General features: G+C 44.1%; 1 protein-coding gene and 2 non-coding genes across 20 annotated transcripts in view; 2 read left to right on the forward strand and 1 right to left on the reverse strand.

Annotated features, from left to right (window-relative positions):
• Positions 1–21,949, forward strand: part of LOC139060477 (uncharacterized) — a 91,581-nt gene that overhangs the window by 41,139 nt on the left and 28,493 nt on the right. For 9 of the 18 annotated variants that reach the window (XR_011514848.1, XR_011514850.1, XR_011514849.1 and 6 more), the window contains one exon: positions 19,518–19,693. The exons of 3 other annotated variants lie outside the window; for them this stretch is intronic. Coding sequence is in view for 4 of the 15 variants with exons in the window: in XM_070539613.1 (XP_070395714.1) it covers positions 19,518–19,693 (176 nt within the window). In the remaining 11 variants the exon portion in view is untranslated. Of the gene's footprint in view, positions 1–5,814; positions 5,949–19,517; positions 19,701–21,949 lie in introns of those variants that run through there. 6 more of the 18 variants (XR_011514854.1, XR_011514855.1, XR_011514856.1 and 3 more) reach the window with 2 other exon arrangements.
• TRNAS-CGA (transfer RNA serine (anticodon CGA)) lies at positions 17,043–17,115 on the reverse strand. Its single transcript has one exon. It is a non-coding gene; the product is annotated as a tRNA-Ser (tRNA).
• Positions 17,665–17,737, forward strand: TRNAS-CGA (transfer RNA serine (anticodon CGA)). The gene has a single exon. It is a non-coding gene; the product is annotated as a tRNA-Ser (tRNA).

Below are 21,949 nucleotides of genomic sequence, written 5' to 3' on the forward strand. Positions count from 1 at the left end.
GATCTTATATATCTGGTTGCTTATGTTGCCGAACATTTTTACGCCTTTGTAGAAGTTCACAAAATAGATCTTCTAAGCACGCTGGGAAGGTACTTAACGTTGCAGCCTAAGGAGGAGGATACCGGTGCATACTGGAGGTAAGAAGGACATAGGCGATAGCGATGCCACGCTACTCCCTAGTAATGCAGGGATTTTTCCAACTACAGCAGTTAACCGCTCGAAATTATGTTTGTCTTGTGCATCCTTCCCGTGCATGCGTCCATTTCGTTACGCTGACAATGACTGTTGTCGTAATCTGAGATTAGGGGCGTCATTTGTAGAGAGGCCGAAAGCCGGGACGGTAGAGAGGGGAATTTGGCTGTTAGGAAACGCCTGTCGATGGCTCGAACAGTTAGAGTTATCAAGCTTTAGGGGGTAATAGCAACTGATGCTATGACGTGCCAACGACAAGGTGATATTTAGTTGTCAGTTGTATAGCAGCTAAATGATTCTCACAATTTTTTCAGGATACCCGTTGCCTCTAAATATTTCAGACCATCCTCTAGGGTAGAAGTACGTTTTGAGATTGGTTCAGAGTGGGATACCGTGGTGTTACTGTGTCGTGAATTTTTTTGAAGTACTTCTATCATTATTTATCCTAAGCTGGACATGTTATTAGAATATGATTCACAGTAATGGGTTGCTGCTCTGCATTGCTCATCAGTTTTTGGTCATTCCTCAACAAAAGCTTCTGCGTAGGATGTCTGTGCTCAAAGCCAATGTGACAGAAAATTACTTCAATAACCCGTTTTTTGTGGGGACATGTCTTCTATTCTTTCAGTATGGGTTTAATCATCTCAAGTTTGTTTCTTACTTGGAAGTCCCATTTATCTTGCCACATCATGTTAAACGCTTCCCGAACCACTTGAATACAGTTCTCGAATAGGATCTTTTTTGTCGTTAATTTTTCATTCGCAGACACCGATGCACAGTTATCTGATTTTACACTTTCCTGAATGATATCGTAATTTCGCACCCTGCAGAAATTGGATTCCCATGCCATTATTTCCGGCCTTGAGCAGCATACCCAAAATGTTGCCCAGCAGAGGTTCGCAGTCTGGTTTTATATGATGGGCATCCAGTGTGCTTACTGAAGGTGCACACAACCGCCTTTTCATAGTTACTCTTAACTTTTTTTTTCTACTGCTGTATGGGACTTAAACATAAAATTGTATCCCTGCCATATCATCACTGGCAATGAAGGTGAAATAGTCACCTGGCTAACACGGCTACCAATATAGGTAGAATGCGAGACAGAGGGAAGGAAAAACAGGGAAGTTGACAAACATCTTACTCATGTCGCTAATCTCAATGTCCTGAAAGGGCGAAGTAAGGTTAGCAAGAAAGCGTAGAAGGCGCATCGGAGTCATTGTGCGTACACGCGGAGCTGCTTATCAACTCACGATGAATGTTTACTGAAAGTGCTCTTCTAGTCCGGTTTTCTCAAGAACGTGCAATGGTATTTTAGTGGAATTTTGCATGCCAGACGCTCAGGTGCAGTAAACCCTCTGCGAACGGTTCAGGCCTACAACTATAGTGTTGCTTAATACTGTGGAATCATATCCTAAGAAGCCAAAAAACAAAGAGAACAAGGACAACAGATGGCAAATTACATGTACTTACGAACTAAATTAATGAAATGATAAATTATTGGAAATAAAAATGGGTGACAATAAGACAAAGGGCGCTTAAGCTTCGCCTTTGAGAGTGCAACGCGCTAGCACTCAAAGATCCCTGATTGCATCTCATGGTTCCCGGCAACTGGAGCGAATGCAACCGTTATGTTTACCAGAAAACGCTGCCCGCTAACACTATGTACGAAGGCGGGTTTCCTGATAGTAAGGCGGCCTCTTAGGTTGGTCACAAATGCGGCGGAGGTGAGTGCCATCTGGAGGCATTGCAAGCAACCGGGCGCGGCGCTCCGTGGCCCCCGAGGTACTAACGCGCCGGCGCGCACAAATGGCGGACGCCGTAGCCGATCTACGAACGACGAAACGATGAAAGAGGGGCTTCTTTGCGTTTTCACGTAACATAATTGTGTTTTCTGGTATAGCAAAATTGCAATCCGATGCTACCACGTCTGCAGGTATTAAGTCGTGCAATGCAGGTTTCGCACTTTACCAATTGTCAACAAATTTAGCTTGGAAAATTCAATTAGTTCAGTAGCTTCCTTGCGCCGCATGGAGGGCCTGGATATGGCTGGTTCGAAAATATTTTGCCGAAACGACGTCCTGCGCCGGACGCCAATCTCGAATATTCTGGGACACGTGGTACTTTTAACGCTGTCGCGTTAAAACAACTTGCCGCAGGTGGGGAACGATCCCACGCCTTCGCATTACGCGTGCGATGATCTTACCAGCTGAGCTACCACAGGCACCGTTCTCCCTTCCACTTTGTTGGATATTTATGTACTACTACTAGAACTAACCTTGAGAGCGTTAGCGCTTAGAAATTTTGGCACTGGATGTGGAACATCCTTTGTGCCGCAGGCGTCACGAGTATACGCGATCTTTTTCGGCAAAGGCAACTGGTCAATAAACTCACACACGCTACATGAAGGCATCATTCTTGCCGGATTCGAGAATTTCGATATGTAATAAACGAGAGAAGGAAAGAACCGAGGGGCTCCATTTTTTATGAATGATATCAAGAATATTTAAATAACTAGCATATTTCAAACAACGAACAAAAGACGTTACTAAGGGTTAGAAGCTAACCACATGCAAGACCTAAATCAGGCCTATTATGGTGTATCCGTCTGTCGTCTGGTCTCCCTGCTCTTCTCGTGACGCTAACAAATTGCAATCTTTGCAAATAAGGTGATAAGATTTATATATAAAAGACATTACCACCACTTTTCATCTTAAACACATGCCCATGGCTCATCGCTTGGCACACTAGCACACAGACGCATGTGTGAGCGCCTTATCACTTTGCATACAATCATACACTGGTCATCGGTTATTACGGTACCGTTTTATTTTATTATTATTCGATATCACATGTCTCGTTAATTCTAAGGCCTGCTTATGCACTCTTTATTATTTTTGTACCCTGAAATACGTCCTTTTAGACGCAATATTTTCTTCTTACCTATGCACATGTAGAAAATGCTTTTCGGTCACTTGCGCAAGCATGCAGTTTCGTGTTTTAAAAATTAAAGTTTGGGGTTTTATGTATGAAAACCACGATCTGATTATTATTATTATTAAAAACCAACGAACAAGGACACCAAGGACAACATAGGGGAAATTGCTTGTACTTACTAACTGAAATAAATAAATGATAAATTAGTCTATATAAATATGGATGAAAAAACAATTAGCCGCAGGTGGGGAACGATCCCACGTCTTCGCATTATGCGTGCGATGCTGTAACCGAGTGAACTACCGCGGGGCCATTTTCCCACCCACTTTCTGGAGCATTTATCTTTTATTACTATAGCTAGCGCTGGAAGGTTAGCCAGTGCAACCACTCAAATACCTTTGCGGCGATTGTGGAACATACTTTCTGCTGCAGGCGCCGCGAGCGACTGATCTTCTCGGGTGCAGGCAAGTGGTCAATAAACCCACAGATACTATTTGAAGGCATCAATGCTGCCGGATTCGAGACCCTAATTATGCAATGAAAGACAAGAAAGGGTGTATTGTAGTAGTTAAACATATATACTCCAGAAAGTACTTAATTGGCTGGGGCGTTGGACGGGTAATGCGAAGACGTGGGATCGTTCCTCACATGTGGCCAGTTGTTTTTGCATTCATTTTCATGTCATTTTGTCATTTCTTTAATACAGTTAGTAAGTACATGTAATTTCCCCTATGTGATCCATGGTGTCTCTGTTGGCTTCTTATGACATGTTTAATCAAATATCGGGCTCCTCGGTTCTGTTCCTTCTTGTTCATATTGGATTTGATAGATTTTATTAAAGGTCCTGCAGGACACGCGTCCGCACACAGTGGGCCTCTCCCACGCAGGGAGCGCCGGGTGGTACCTGACGGCCGCTACGCGGACCTGATATCTACATAAAAATGCATATATTTATTTATTGCAGAACTGGTCACACATACAAATATGGAACTTTTACTTGGTAACGGCCTTTCACTTCACGAAGGCCGTGGCTGTGTCTTCGCTAGAGCGTGATGATAATCGGAATAGATCGCTTGTAAGGGCCATCAGATTGGCTCTACTGAATCGTAAAGTTCGAATAAAAGAACGATTTGCCTCCAGGAACGACCAATAAATCATAATTTGAAGTGTTTGCGATAACAAGCGTGGTAAAAAATGTCACTGTTCAGATTGAAGATAAGGGGAATACGCAAAGAAAATAACACAAGTAATACTAAAAAAATTATATAATATGGCCGACAGTGGACACTGTGAATACATTTTGTCCACACAAAAGAAATGCGTAAAGAGACAATGTGTAATAATCATCCATTCACTAAGGATGGTACCCAGAAACGAAGTAGAAGGGTAATGGTACCCTATGAAAGAACCACGAAAACACAAACATGGCGAAAATAAAAACAAGAAATAATTATATAGAGGCACAATGTAGTTGTTCAGATATAAAGGTAACCTTTCCAATGCTTTCGCTTATCTCAAAATATGTGTTGTTGAATTGACATTTAAAAATAGTCTCCAATCTGCGCTGTGAAGGTGGTTGGAAAGCGAAGCTGTAAACTAGAACGAATACCCATTGCGGCGTAGGTTGAAATTATTCCCGTCGTGACATTCCTATGTACTTTACTTAATTATTAGCCTAAGACGCTTCGTCTGCCTGCGACTTGCCTTGCGCCGCTACATCGTGCACCTACCGAGAGTGGACCAGAGCGAAGAGAAATTTGTCGCGCCACGTAAGGGCGCTGCTCTTCAAGAGTCCTCAGTACACGTGGCCTCCCCACAGCCCTGTCACCGCACGAATCGGTTGTTCGGTGGTTTGTTCTTTTTCGTACGAAAGTACAGTTACGCCACTCCCTGATTCGTATACAACAGTCAAGCTTCCGTCGCTGCGGCAGCTTGCGCAACAGTAATGTTTACCAGAATATGTATGCCGGGAGCGCTACCTGCTTTGCTTTGTTATCAGGAGCACCTTGTCGATTATGTGGTTTGGATGCATATTTCGAGGTTGTTCTCCATTGAAACGTGTGGCGTTCTATATGTCATATGCGTGATTATAAAGAATGTATGCACTATTTGCTTCACTTTGCTGAGTACTTGTAGTCTCTGCCTTCCGGGAGTATGAGCCATTGCATTTGGGGGCATGAGCCATAGATGATGACGCTATGCCACGACTATATCCTGGGATCCTAGCCATGGACAGATTCGCTGTGAAAAAGTCACGAAATGCTCTGTCATGATGAGCATTAAAGCCAGATGGCGGCATCGTGGCTTCAATTTATTCGAGCAAGAAATCTTCCAAATGCACATGCTTTGACAGTGGAAAGTGCGGAAGGCTGTAAGCATGGCCGTTGTGGTAATTCAAACGGAATCTAACTAACTTGTTTTACTTATTTGGTTATTGCCACGTGCTAGCAGAAGGCGATGAGGTTGACCGTCGGATTTAGCGGGAGGTGCCCATATATATATATATATATATATATATATATATATATATATATATATATATATATATATATAAATTACTCATCACCCCCAAAACCCAGACTTGCACAACTAACACCATCTGCCCATTTCCCAGCTAGCGTCTAACTTTGCGCGTGAAGTATTACTGTCAGTTACACCCCATACCTCCTTTTTTTCTTTTTCTTTTAGCAAATGTTCCACTAAAGCCACGGTGGGCACGCAACATGTGACGCTGCGGGATTACGCATTGCCGCAGGCTTTGTCGTCTCACTGTGCAAGTGGGGCCAGAAGGACACTTCGGGGAAAATTTGTAGGAACGCGACAGAATTAACTAAAGGTATCAATGTCTTTATATCCAAAACAGGCTTGCACGTAACTAAGTATATGTAAATGATTACATGTTATCAAGGAAATTGTTTGGTGTTTTGCAATTTAAAGAGGACTTCATTTACTCACTAATGGTCCCGCTTTCTTAGTTAATCGCTTCGGTAACCAATTACATGTAACCAGATACATTATAGAAGCGAAAAGCTGCAACGGCTGGTGCAGCTTTGAGAACTTGAATTTGGCGAAAACTACACCAATATCGTCCCACGCATAAAGCTCGCCAGCGCTAGGCGGCTGCTTTCATTCATTTGATTTTCGTTTTTTTTTCATGGTTGTAGCTTCAGGGCGTAGGCAGCGTGATTGCATAGAGTGTATGTATTGTACGACGGATACAACTCATGGGGGCGGGGGGGGGGGAGGGGCGCTGAGAGAAGAACGAAGCGTACAAGGAGAAATTGCGCCTGAAAGCCAAGAGGACGCCTGAAGTGTGAGCATATGTATAGTTGCCATGTCTGCCAGAGCCTGGCTCTTTTTCATTTGCGAGGTGACACGAGGTGCTGACGAAAAGTTGATGCGCCCTCAGTTAAGCGATACTGCAGAGCACGCAACGCGGCTACATACGATGTTTCGCATGCATGACACTGACACTTTGCTGTCACTTTTTTGCGGTCATTCGTTTCCCTAGTAGTACAGTTTTCACCCTACGCGCTATCCTATGTCGTACCCAGCTGTTTGGATGTTATGCATTCTCCATGTATGTTATTCACTTCCTTTATGACCCTTTCACTTCTGTCATTTCGCTTCCTTTTGCTCCGTATAAACTATTTTATTTCCTTGGCTTTCTTCCCGGGCGGACTGCTTCAATTAAATTTCTAATTTCTTTCGCTTGCACATCATTCAACTCGGGCAGCGAGGCCACGCACAACATGTATTCATTGGCTCCAGTCTCACTATAACCTGCAAGAGTAATGTCGTTCCATTGTGCGTTTTACTTATTTCGTGAGACCAAATGGTTCACCTATCGCTGTCTTCAACTGTCATTTTGCCTCGAGTCCTGCGTTTGCTTTTACTTTGATTATTATCCTATCTTTTATATTTTTCCCAGTGGTAGCTTTTGAAATGAGACTCATATATGTAAAAAACAAGGTAAACTTTCAGTTTTCTTATTTATTTTCAGGTTTCATGATATTAACATTTTGTAAGATTACCGCGAAACCAGACGTCTTTTGTTTTTCTCTCTACCTCCAACGCCACGTGTTTTGTATACATCGGCAGTATTCTTAATTTATAATATGTGCGCACGTCTCGTGAAGCATATACTTATAAACAAACTTTTAAAAATCAAGGTAAGATTTGCTTGGAGCTACAAGACAGGCACACATATCAGACGTCCGGAGCGTTGCACAGAAGGATCACAATAAAGGCCATCAAACATAAATTTGCGGGGAAACAGAGTGATGACGTAAAACAATGTTAAAATTGAAAGCAAATGTTGCATAAAACAGCATGCGAGGCTGTTATCTAGCGTGACTGTGGCAACCTCATGCTTGTGTATTGTTTTCCTTCTCTATAAAAACTCTGCATTTACTGGACTCAATGTGTAAATGCACTTTTCTGCTACATAGTTTCTTTCACGAAACATAATTTTGCCAGCGCCGAACATCATAAGTTGAGCCTTAGTTTCCGTATCGCTGTTCTCGCTCAATCTCAGGCACCGACTTCCCTTGCTTCGTAAAACAAGACAGTGACCACACGGTACCGACTCATGGAAGTATTGCGTTAACCCGCGTATGTAACATTCGAGCAGCCATAAAAGAAAAAAAATATATATGATGTGTACAAAAGAGTTCCTTACTTTAGCTTTGGGAACGGAGAAACCCGGCCGCATAAAAAATGTATAATTTAATTTCTGAGTATGAGGGAAACGGGCGAAGCTGCCTCGGAAAAGAAACGGCAAAAATGCTTCCCCCCCCCCCCCGTAAACAGGAAGCAGTGCAGCTAAAAAGAGGGATTGAATATTTTAGTGCTGTCCGAGTTTCCAGGAAAGTCTATCTGATATAATTGAGCGGGAGTACGTGTATATGCAAGGCTAATGCACGCGGCGACGAGCCACTTTTTATGTTTAGTCGACGGGTATGGTGCTCGGGAAGGCCGTCGAAGCAAAGGACAATTTTACACATATCCTTTTCTACCAGATGTATAATAGTTGCTGCGCAAACACCAGTGATCGGGGCGAATGTACGAAAACATTCACCACATATACAATGATTACATGAGCAAGAAAACTGAAGAGGCCTAATGAATGCGGTTTTAATTATTTTTATTAATAGACAGGATATAGTACAAGGCAGTATTATACAGGAGGAGGTCCCGAGGTCAAAGACTGTAATGGGACCTCCTACACGCAATAACAAAAAAAGATTTATATTTCCATCAAAGCGGATTGGTCGGCCTGCGCTATAGCTGGCTCTGGTCTCCTACTGTGCACCGGGAAAGGGGACCTGTGCGTGTATACAATTCATCTATGTTGCGGCACCATCGCTATTGCCGTGCGTCTATAGCCGAGTGTCTTGTACAAAAATGCTATAGTTGATGTTCTACTAACCGCTGCGCTGTTTCTAGTAGGCCAAGGACTCGAAACAGGCTAATCTGACAGCGGCCTTTTACCGAAGTGTGCAGTCGAAGAGGTCCGTTTCTATGGTCCTGCTGGGCGCGTAAGACAACTTCAAAGCACGGCGGAGAATAATCGGTCACAAACGGGGATATGCTGCACTCAACGCCTCGTTGTCTCCGGCAAGCACGATCGACCGGAGTGGGACGGCACGTCCCCCTATTGACTTGAACATAGCATGAATGAATCAAACACATCTATATACTCGCGGACAAATTTCGGTGGCAATGAAGGGAAAACTGTGGGCGCGTGGCTGCTGCACATGTGTTGCGACGCCAAGTAGTCCGCGAACGTCCAACAGTGCTTTTGGTTGCTTGGAACAGACGCTGAACCGACGCAGGGTAACGTGCGATGGGTTCTCGTTTGCCCAGACGCGGAAGAGAAAAGCCGCAAATGAGTAAACGTTTACATTCAATGGGGTGATTTATGAAATTTAACTGTTGTTAATATGGTCTTTATGTTTTCTCTTCCTCAGCTTAAGCTGGCGTCGATGAAAACGCGGGACTCTTTTCAGAAGCGTTCACAATTGTGCGCGCTTCGCCTCCGTAGCTTTCCCTTCATTGCCACAGAAAGTTGTCCGCGAGCACAGAACATGTTCGGTGTCTCTGCAGCGAAACGCACTACGCGTTTACGTACACCTTTTAGCCCGCCACGCGCGAGCCGAGCATGCGCCACCTATGCCAGCACATCCCGATCGCCACGACACCAGAACGCTTGCGATATGCGTGTAATTTCCATAGCAAAAAAAAAACGCGTACTTGTCTGGAAATACCGAATCTCCAAAGTAGGGTAGTAAACGGGAAGTGCGCCTGGCGTACCTTCCTGCCTTTCCTTGAATTTTCTGACTCTCTTTTTCTCCTCCACTCTTTTGTTCCAGAGCCACGGCTATGAAATTGCAATTTATACTTCACCTAGTTTTTGCTGCCACACTGATATCCATCATTGTAGTTCCTTATCATTGTTAGAGTTATGGCGCTTCACAAATTTTCAGACTCGCTACGTGTGATTGTGTGTAACCGTTTCCCACCAACCTCGGTCACTGTGTCGTTATGGTTCGGATGTACAGAGCATCGCGCTGCTGTGCTGACGAAACAGTGTTGTAAACCAACCGTCGCATCAACTGTAAGTCTCTAAGTATGTGGTAAGCGGTACATATCTGGCTTCTCATCAATGAACGTCTGTCATGCCGACATTGGTAACTGTAGATGCAGGACTCAGTACGTGCCGCTTTTCAATGAAACTCTTTGTCGACCACTTCGAGCCCTAGGTATGTGCCAGTTGGCTTGCGCCTCTCTTAAATAAACACCCGTAACGCCAGCTTTAGTACCTAGGTATGTTGTTGTGGGCACATACCGCTCTAGCCACATGCAAAGCATTCCTTAAGATTACCCGATGCTGAGCTCAATTGAATCCACGTCACAAGGTTGCCCTAACTACAGCAACCCGACGCACTGGCAGGCTGCACCACAAGTGCAATGGGTTTGCGTCCATTTCAATGAACGGTTTTCATGCCATCGCTATATTGAGCGGCGACATAAACGTGCTGGGTATGCGCGGCGCTTTAATGAACCTCTTGCCAACATGGATCCCGGGGCCCACTGCGTCTGCGGCAATTGCAGGAACTATTCTCAGCGTCCGCATACAAGACAGGATTTCTCAGGAGTCTGATCACGAAGTTGGAATAGCGACGATGAAACAAACACGACAGCGTCACGAGCACGAGTACATACCTATAGTGGCCCAAGCTAGTAGACAACATGGCGCATTGGGTCGGCGTTAGAGGCTAGATAACGGTGTTGACAGACAGACAGACAGACAGACAGACAGACAGACAGACAGACAGACAGACAGACAGACAGACAGACAGACAGACAGACAGACAGACAGACAGACAGACAGACAGACAGACAGACAGACAGACAGACAGACAGACAGACAGACAGACAGATAGATAGATAGATAGATAGATAGATAGATAGATAGATAGATAGATAGATAGATAGATAGATAGATAGATAGATAGATAGATAGATAGATAGATAGATAGATAGATAGATAGATAGATAGATAGATAGATAGATAAGTGGCGCCATCCAGCAATAATTCCCGCCTTTAATGAAAGACGTCCTATCCTGCACTTCAACAGGCGTACTGTACTTGTCCAGCGAGTGCAAGCGCTCGACGGCGTAGAAATGAAACGTTGGCGCCCATCCGTAAATGTGGGAGGTTGCAAAGGGTCTTTCGGCTATCATCCCCAATGTCGCTTTGTTGAAACCACTAGTCTTTATTAAGGCCACATTGTGCGCTTTCGTCATCTTGCACCCTCCGCCTTCGTACACTGCATTCAGTTTCGTTATTGTTGCACCACTGCCTACATCATCGCATCGAGACCCAGCTGCGTGCGGAAGACAACTGAAGTCGTTTGCGCTCGAATCGAAAGAGCTGCGCAAAGAGGAGCGCGAGATTTGTCCTGCTTGAAACTTGAAATTTGGGGGTGGGCCAACTTGAAATTTCGGGGTGGGCTAACCTAAGTTTGCGGGTGGGTCATTTATTGTTATTATTGTGTAAATGTAGAAGATTGCTAGCCTTTATGAGGTAAGGAACCACTTAAAGAAAAAATAAAAGAATACTCATGGAGCTGGCTTAGAAAATACATGGCGAAAGGTATAGCAGGGGATTGCAAACTGAAATTTGTCTGTGAACCAACCTAAAATTTCTACATTGCCCAAATCAAATATAGTGGTGGCCCAAATTAATATTCGAACGTGGGCCAACGGAAATTTTCGGGTGGGCGAAGTTGAAATGTAGACATGGTTTAATTTGAATTTGGGGATGGGCCAACCTGAATTACGGGGTAGGCCAACTTAAATTTGGGAATGGGCCAACGCTAATGTTGTACCTGGGCGAACGCAAATTTGATGATGGGCCAACTCGAAATCTAGGGGTGGGCCAACTTGAAATTTGGGGGTGGGCTAACTTAAGTTTGCGGGTGGGTCAACTTGAAATTTGCGGGTCGGTCAACTGAAATTTTGCTGTGGACCAGCTTGAAATGCGGGTGTGGGCCGTGTTGAGGTTTTGGGGCTCGCCCAATGTCCAATTAAACGCTGCTGAGAGTCTTTCGAGTTACAAACAGATCACGGGCAGGCGAGCGCGTTAAGACACGTGGCGAGTTTTCATTGGGCGTTACCAAGGCACAGTCACAATGCAGGCGAGAGCATGCGCGATCAAGGAACGCGTGCATAACTGCTACTTGCGAGGGGGACCGCGAGGCTGACATGGCTTCGTGACGATGCACTCTGCCCTCGCGCAACGTCTCGCGCGCTACTGTGGCACCTGATGTTCCCTTTCGACCGCTGCGCTCCGTCGAGGCGCGCTCATGCCCGGCGTTCCGGCTCAATTGGTACGATTACTTTAAGCAGTTCGCATGTGCTGGGCTGAACCTTACAATTGTCTAGTAAAGCCTGAGTATCCTACTATCGGAAAGGCCATGGGTAGATGCGTATAAGCTAGGGAAAGCAAGTGAGCAAAGGTAAGCAAAACGAAGTCACAGCCGAGCGAAAAGATGCTAGCGCATTAGCGGACAATTCTCAGAATTTGTGTAGCTTTTGATAGTGACACGTAACTCTTTTTTTTCTGCAGCTGTTTGCAAATAATTCAACAAAAGTTTATCATACCAAATTGTGATATGCAAGAAAGGTTAAGGGCTTGCCTAGCTAACATGGCGACCAATATAGATAGAGAGTGAGACTGAAAGTAGAAGGAACGACAGCGAGGTTGACTAAGATCTTTCTCCTGTTGATAACCTATATGTGGCGAAAGCGGCAAGAAAGATAAGGAAAAACGAGCGAAGGAGCCTGGGCACATCTTGCGCGCATGCGCCGATGTTTATTTATTCACATTGATACATTGATTGTTTACACGCAAGTGCTCTTCTAGTCCGGTTTTCTCTAAAATATTTAGCAGCACTTTTAGTGGCATTTTGCATGCCAGAGGTGTAAGTAGAGTAGAGGTACCGCGAAAGGTTAGAACATACAACAGTCATTGCTTAATACTGTGGAATATAATAGAACGAAATTACGCTTTTTATTAGAAGAAGAAGGCTGATCAGAGTTCCAGTTTTTAAGTTCGTTTCAAGACCCCAGCAGTGGAGGCTGGGTGCTATGTTTAGGGTATCAAAGTATGTTTGTTTATGTAGGACGTTGTGGCTGAGCGAAAATTTTCAAAACCTGCCAAGTTCAATCTATGGCTGATCTAAATTGCTTTGTGGTTCATCTTTAGCGAAAAATGATTTTGCTTAGGTGTTATCGCAACCACCGTCAAATCAAAGACGTAAACGTGTGGTGGTGTGGAACCTTACTGCTGGAATTTTAGCTGATGGTGTAACGCTTCTCCGGTGCTTTCTTTTTTTTTCGCTCCTACAGGGTCAGCTAAATTTAAGATTATACTGTACTGCTTGTTTGCAGGAGCAGGAGGAAAGGGTAAATGCTATACAGCCCGAGAAAAGCATATTCTCTAATTTGCGTTTAATACTCAAGTCGACAAGTATACACTAATCGTATGGTGTATAAGTCAGTGAGAAAATATACTAGTTTACCATAAAAACGTTACTGTTCAAATCTCGACCGAATCTCGTCAGGCGATAATGATAGATAGTTGAAATAGAACTGGCAAATGCGTATGGTCTGAAAGGTAATAATGTGTATAATCGACGTCTGGCGCCACACTGCTCCCTTGTTAAACATGTGCGAGGTATACGTCCAGCAGCCAAATTGCAACTATATATATATATATATATATATATATATATATATATATATATATATATATATATAAATATATATATATATATATATATATATATATATATATATATATATATATATATATATAATGAACGAGGACACGGGGAACTGAGGAGCCCGATATTTAATAATCATACGATATTTAATAACAACTGGCCGCTGGTGGGCAATGATCCCACGTCTTCACATTACGTGTGCAATGTTCTTACCAAATGCGCTACCGCGGCGCCCTTTGCCCATTCACTTTCTGGCCTATATATATTTTACTGCTAGAGCTAACCCTGCGAGTTTTGGCTAGCGCCATCACTCACAAACCTTGGCGGCGGATGTGGAACATCCATTCGGCCGCAGGAGCCACGAGTACGTGATCTTTTTGGGTGACGGCAACTGGTCAATAAACTTAGACATCTTACCTGAAAGAATCAAGGTTGCTGTATTCAGTGCCCTTGTCATGTAATGAACCAGATGAAATAGAACCCCGGGGCCCGATTTTTTATAAGGTCCACACAAGGTCATATAAGGTCCATACAAAGTCCAAGGTCCCCATCGTGGAAATTATTTGTACCTACTAATTGAAATAAATAAAATATAATTTAATAGAAATGGATGAGAAAAAGAAGTGACAGATGGGGCACGATCCCACATCTTCGCATTACGCGTGCGAAGCTCTACTATGTAATTATGTAACTATTACGACATATGTAGTTTATCGATATAAATACATCCGAGCGATATATATATATATATATATATATATATATATATATATATATATATATACACTGTTCCTTTGTTGTAAGTGTTAAGCACAACTTCCCCTCTGTGTTGTCCTTGGTGTGAGCGTTCTTACGGTATGACTAATCAAAAATCGTGCCCCTCAGTAAACACTCTAGCTACTCTTCTATATATATATATATATATATATATATATATATATATATATATATATATATATATATATATATATATATATATATATATCAGCGAAGCCCAATATCGCAAGGCACGGTCATAATGCGGTATAAGGATAGAAGCACGTAAATAAGTAACACGACTTTGCTGATGTTTCGGCCGCGGGACCGACCCTAGTGATACAAACATGCAATGGTGTCACGCTATTAGGCAACAGCGATGTATCACTGCAAGTATCCCAACTCCCAAATATCACATCATAAAAACGAATTGATAAAAAAAAACTATGTAAATAGCGCATGCGATATCACAAAAAAAGCCCAACTACAGAAAATGCGTGCTTAAAATGGGAGGTTGGGCGGCAATGGAGGTTTGGAACCGGCAGAATCAAATGTCTAAATAAAAAACTTAGGTAGGGAAACCTGAGAGCTAGAAATGCACGTATACACCTTTTGACATCATGGTGACCAAAAGTGATAGGGTAAATGTATATGAGAAATAAAAAGATGCAGTTTCTCCTCAAAGGCGAAGCATCAGTTGCGGTAGCAAATTAGCAGGCAACCATACGAAGTAAGGATAGTATTTTTATCACCCGTATCAACTTGTAAACATCCCCTCGCTAACTAAGTTAATAAGCATGGTGAAATGGAACATTCACCAGCGTGACCGATAATTATCGTCAATCAAAGCAATGAGCACAGAAAGCTTTGCTCGCATCGATTTCCACAGTCCGTGGGATCTGTATAATCTTTATTTCTCACTTTACTGCAGAGAAACATTGAAATGCGCGAAATTGCACCTGATAAAAAGGAAAATAATCGACAGAATATAAACATGAAAAGGCAACCCTGGAGTCCTAGCTAGTGGAAGCCAACGTGCCATAAAACGTTCACAAAGTGTATCCGTAAAGGTCAAACCGAATTTAAACATAAATTGCTGCTCTTGCTAAGACTGAACTTAGAATGAATAAAAGAGAAGATGCGCATTGAGAGCGACCGTACAGGTGCAAGAGAATTTACTACCAGTTAAACCCGCCCCTAGAACTTTCGTACGCGTAGACAGCTCAGTTAAACACAGGTTTACGACGAACCGTAAGTGACTTTGACGCAGAAGTGCACGTCATGATGCAGCGGTTTATGCTTTAGCCTTACCTGTTTGTCTGCGCACAGCAAGAAGGAGCCCTGCTCTCTTTTGCCGACACCGGCACTTGTAGAGCAGCAGCGCTAGGTACGCGTACGCAGAGTGAAGCAAACGGTGCATGCCTGATTACCACGAATTTTATTTTGCGCATAAACGTGTAATGCCGTTGCTCCAAAGATAAACCCCTTTCTTTACGGCAGCGTCGTCAACGTTACACCGTGATGCATATCTCTGCTCCCTTAAAAGTATTTGTAATAGATAAACGCTTTACAACCTAAATTTTCCTAGAGATACGCCTGCACTGGACGCACGTTCTTTTCGCAGTGAGAAGAAGCAGGCAGCTATAACGAGAGCTACACTCAAGCGATCCTCACGGATCATGCTCACTCGCAATATAGCTCGTCGCTTGGCCATTGAAAACACGGCGTATAACATTCGACCCACTCGAACACTTCAGCGACGGGATAGGCATAGTTAACGTGTTCTGGGCGCCCCTCTGGACAGTAACCGAAATATTATCCAAACTCGCCGTCAGCCTTTCTGTTAATATGCACTGTATATTATCCGTGTCATATTATTCGCGTTTTGTATGATGAAGCTCGCTTTTGAGCATCATATCCCTCTGCGGGCATTATGTAATATGTGCATCTTATTCATCTGCGCGCCAGTTCATCTCAGACAGCATCGCAGCCTCGTGTGTGTTTGGAACCCTGCATGCGCGTTTATATAGGGAGTCATTGTGGTGCCACTTGTCATTGCCTTTTATCTATGTTTGATCGTGTGTGTATAGGAGTGTATGCCGTAGACTTTTCGACTTTATGGCGATATTATTTCTTCATCTTACAGATCTTCTATTCACAACCATATAAGCCAATAGAAGATGAGGCCAAGAAAATCATACGGGAAATTGGATGAACTTGAAATTTAATTAAAAAAAATGGAATAGGAGAAATGACAAAAAGACAACTCGAAGTTTAGAAGTCGTCTCAGCATACCCGCTACGTTGACTGTGTGGTTGGCTCTTTCTGCTACAGAGCACCGAGGTGGGAGGTTCGATTCCTGAACGCAGAGGAAAATTTCGATGGGTGCGATGGTATCCAGTAACCTTCGTGTACTTTCATTTCGGTGCACGTTAAGGAACCTAAGGTGCTCGAATGTATTCCGGTGCTGCCAGCAGCAGCGTCTAGCATACGCCTTGGGAACCGTTGTCGGGAATTACTAAAAGGAGAGGTGCAGCGCTGCTCAAGAGAAAAAGAGAAGAAAGCATTCTTGATCGCCTGTTTCGAACGTTGCAGTCATCTTTTCATTTACGTGCCGGGCACAAGTTAGCCTACTATAGATGGCTGTCCCTCAACTCCTTGAACTGTTCCTTACTATATATATATATATATATATATAAACGAGAAGAAAGGGGGTTAACCGAGGGGCCCGACATTTATTAGTCATATAATGAGAAGCCAACAAACACTGACACCAAGTACAACATAGGGGAAATTGCATGTGCTTAATAAATGAAATAAAGTAATGATAAATTAATGGAAATTAAAGTGGATGAAAAAACAACTTGCCGCAGGTGGGAACCGAACCCACAACCTTCGCATTTCGCGTGCGATGCTCTACCAATTGAGCTACCGCGGCGGCGTTTCCCCATCCACTTTCTTGGGTATTTATGTGTACTAGTAGAACCCTGGGAGTGTTAGCCAGCGCCCCCACTCACAGACCTAGGCGGCGGACGTGGAACGTCTTTTTTGCCGCAGGCGTCACGAGAACATGATCTTTTCGGGTGAAGGCAACTGGTCAATAAACCCACATATGCTACCTGAAGGCATCAATGTTGCCGGATTCGAGACCCTCGTTATGTAATAAACGAGAAGAAAGGGGGTTAACCGAGGGGCCCGACATTTATTAGTCATATAATGAGAAGCCAACAAACACTGACACCAAGTACAACATAGGGGAAATTGCATGTGCTTAATAAATGAAATAAAGTAATGATAAATTAATGGAAATTAAAGTGGATGAAAAAACAACTTGCCGCAGGTGGGAACCGAACCCACAACCTTCGCATTTCGCTTGCGATGCTCTACCTTGAGCTACCGCGGCGGCGTTTCCCCATCCACTTTCTCCCACACTCCCAGGGTTCTACTAGTACACATAAATACCCAAGAAAGTGGATGGGGAAACGCCGCCGCGGTAGCTCAATTGGTAGAGCATCGCACGCGAAATGCGAAGGTTGTGGGTTCGGTTCCCACCTGCGGCAAGTTGTTTTTTCATCCACTTTAATTTCCATTAATTTATCATTACTTTATTTCATTTATTAAGCACATGCAATTTCCCCTATGTTGTACTTGGTGTCAGTGTTTGTTGGCTTCTCATTATATGACTAATATATATATATATATATATATATATATATATATATATATATATATTAATAGTTCAGCTCACAGAAAATCTTATCTTTCGATCTACTGCGTTGCGCAAACTTTTTAAAATAAAACATGTGTTTCCCGTCAGCACCTATATCATGCCTCAGTTGTGCGATTCATTAAGCATCAACCCATCGCCGCTCGCCCCATCCCCTCCCTCAGGGACCGTGCTGTAAGCTAATAACTATTTTTAACAGTAGCATATTGGCTGTCCGCAAAGAACGCTGTCCAACGGCGGTCTCACATTTTCATCACGAGGTCTTGAAGAAAAAGTTACCATAACAGGTGGCAGCGCTGTCGCGTAAACGCAGTTAAAAAAAAGGTGCGCCAATGACATATCTAACCACTGTAGACGAATTTGAAAAAAAAAAGTGGAAATTGTCATGCGCTTTAGCAAGACGTGGAAAACAGTTTCATATTTAATGAAAATTTTTTTCATGCGTTGTCGTTGCAATAGTTCCTAAATTCCCTAACTAACGTAGTCAGCACTGCATTACAGACATGGCCTTCCCGTTATATGCTGCTTCCATTTCGAACACTTGATTTAGGAAACTCTTTTGGCAGACAGTAAGACCGGCACAATAGCTTCCGGCGTTGCTCGCACAAGGTGCGAGCCCACCCTAAGTTTGTGTTTACCCTAGCTGAGTTCGATGAAGCCTAACATATACGAACCTACCAGGGCTGTGTTTGTGCAAAGACACGGGATGTAAACGTCTCTTCGGTTGTCGTATGTTTACTTACCGGGACAAGCCCCTTCTCGCGTGCTCCATTGTTCCAGCGACCGATCGAAACAGGGATTCCTTGATCAGCCAGAAGACCTCGAAGACGTATATGGTTGATTTAAGGCGTCTTTCTTGCATCACGCCAGTAGCCCTGTTTGCATTATAAAGCAAGCGCAAATGGTGCGCAATATTAAGAGAGACCACTTCAATACGCAGATAGAGGTTGCCTTAGTCGTAAGAGTCGTAAGAGTTGTGCAAACTCGCCGTGATGGCTTAGAGACAATGGAATAACGCTTCTAAGCACGAGGTCATGGGTTTGTTTCCCAGCCATGGTAGCGGCATTCCGGTGGAGGTAAAATGCAAAAGCACTCGTTTAGCCAGCATTGAATGCGCCCTAGAGAACCCTAGGTGGTTAAATTTAATCAGGAGTCCAACACTACACCGTGCCTCATATTCAAATAGTGGTTTTGGCACGTAAGACCTCACAGTGGAGCTCACTTTTTTAAGAGTTGTCTATAGTGAACTCCCGTAAACAGCCCCCGAATATTATCAGAGGGAGTTGGAGGAGGGCGGCTGAACTGGCTTTTAAACCGACAGCGTCAAGGGCTCTGTGTCGCAAAAAAATCCTGCGTCAGTGTACCGTGTCGGCGTCCGCAGTCCAGCATCGGACGTGGTTTCGTCAAAAAATATTTTCGAACCGCCTCCCAGGTCGTCCATGTGGCCCAACAAACCTACTTAACAAATTGCTTTTCTCAAGCTAAAATACGTAGAAAAATTGTAATGCACGACTTATGCACAACCTAAACACATGATATCGTCGGATTGTAATTTGACTGTATGAGAAAACATAATTCTGTTGCGCGATAACTCAAAGAAACCCCTTTTCCAGCCTTTCTTCCATTCCTAGGCCAGCAACGGCGTCCGCCATTTACGCACGCCGGCACCCGTGGATCTTGGGGGCCTCGAAGCGGCGCTCGCCTCCGCTTCATCGCGGACAACTTAAGGAGCCGAGTTTCTACCAGAAAGCCCATCTTCGTACTTTGCGTTCGCGGCCAGCGTTTCCCGGTAAACAGTACGTGTTTTTTTTTAGTCTTCATAGAAAATCGCTTAAACAAGTGATCAGAGCTCTACAAGCATACTGTGAGACCCCGCGCAGGCAGTTTGCGCAACAAGTTCGAAGAACTGAAGGTCGCTCCTTATTGATATTTCCACAGAATGATGGGCATGATAAGGGTGCATCGAGACCTAGGTAACGTTAGAAGAGCTTCAGGCGATTACAACTTTTGCGATAAATTGCTCAAGGGAATTTTTAAAAGCTGCATCTAGCCATTATGAACTGTTTCCAAGTGTCCCTCGGGACACTTGGATCCGTCGCCACGCTGCTTGTAATGCGTGACAAAAATGTACCACTTTTTTCACGATGAGATTTCAATATAAATACTGCTCTTTCATTATATTACTACTTTCATGTTTAATATCAGGAAAATAGGCCTAGGTGTGTCTTAGGTGAACTATGCGAAGCACCTTGTTTATATTGTGTGAAAATGAGGGGCCGGTTATGGGCAATATGTAGGCAAATATCAAAGTGTGTGAGTGAATTGCGACATTTAAAGCAAACTACTTGATGTGCATTTAGGAATGGCCGGCGTTTTAGGAATGGCAAAGAACTTAGGGCACCGTCCTTGAAGAACGAAACCTCCAACCAACATGAAAGAAACTAAATGTAGGGGGAGGGGGGAGGATGTTGCACGTGAAGGCAATGGTTTAAGAATAAAGAACAGCCCATGTAAATATTGATTGATGTACCCGAAAATCTTTATAGCCCTTATCCACTGTTTTGCAGCGCCCTTCGATATCTTTCCTACGCACCAAGCTCATATTCGGTGAGAATTAGGGGCACGTTATGCGTAATATGTCGAAATCATTTAGCCTTTCTGGATTACTTCGGAGCCTCCAAAATACGTGCTCAACTTTTAATGATCCGTCAGCGCGACGACTATAGACACGGATGAAAAAAAAGAGAGGGTCACAGCACCCGTGATCGTTTCTTCTTTTTTCGTTCATGTCTAGGATCATGAACGCATTCCAAGTGGCCCAGTTGTCGCAACTTGTACAGCGTGTTTACTGAATCCTCAATTTCTTCCTTTTATATGCGTTATACGCAATTCTCGCATCACTCTCGGTGATGTGAACGAGTAAGATGCAGACGACAAGGGTAGGGAAAAGAAAGGAAGGGTGCGTGTATCTCCCACTTCTGCACAACGGCCGCGCGCTACCTCCAGAAACCAACATTGCTCTAGGGTTTATTGCTGGCGCAAATTTGCCAATGTCGAGTGTTGGAGCACTCTTCGAGAGACGCACGATCCCCTCCTCTTGAGTTGGTGTGGGCTACTGCGACTTATGCAGTAATGAGAGAGTGTGTTGCCTTGCCGCCAAGCTTCGGCATCAATCGTCTAGGGGTCGCCGACCGTCTCTGGACGGAACATACCTGCTCATGCAGACCCTCGAATCGCGAGCGGGGAGTGATTTTGGGCAATGCACCATCGCAACGACCGTGTTCGGGGTTTCTCTGCCTCCGCGTCTACTGCGTGTGGATTCGGGCGCTGAAGGGCGGCCTTGGTGTCACCACATCGGACCATTCAGCGCGCGCCATCGAATATGTTTGGGTATCTTCTAGGCTGCATAACAATAGCTGCAGCTGCTTGTCAAGGGTATTTCATGTGTAACTGAGTACAAGGCCGTTCCATAGATAGCCAGCAGTGCATGTTCTCTCCGTGTCAAATAGATCGAGTATTAGTTATAGCTTCGTCCACTTAACCGATCAGTCAGGATTGAAGGTATTTATAATGTGTACAGGAGATGACGGTATTGACAGCCGCAGGGTAGCGGGTGCTGAGGGATGCGTCGCTTTACGCGTCCCTACTGAGTTCGTTTAGTGTTTGGAGAGCAACTTATGCAACATTTCAAACGTGAACCCACTGGGCCAACAACGAATTGTGTTTTTTATGGTTCCTTCACCCGCTTTTGAGGCGGTGCATGGTCGGCGGTATGCGTTTGGACTTTCACAGCCAATAAACAGGCGCCAATGGAAAGGTCGCCTCATTTCACGCAATCGAGTGGCGGATCACATTTGTCGCTCAAAGCAAATTACGACGTACGTGCTGTCGCGCGAGAGCTTTGGGCCGTCCGAAAATTCACAAGCAGTGGTGGAGCGCTGGGGAAGGCGGAAAAGGATGATTTCTGTACCCTTTCATGCCGGCGCTTTGCCACTGGAAAAATCACATGCATGGTGAATCAGCTTAGATTCCTCGAAAAAAACTG

This window comes from Dermacentor albipictus, chromosome 5 (assembly GCF_038994185.2).
Source record: "Dermacentor albipictus isolate Rhodes 1998 colony chromosome 5, USDA_Dalb.pri_finalv2, whole genome shotgun sequence".
NCBI lineage: Eukaryota > Metazoa > Arthropoda > Arachnida > Ixodida > Ixodidae > Dermacentor > Dermacentor albipictus.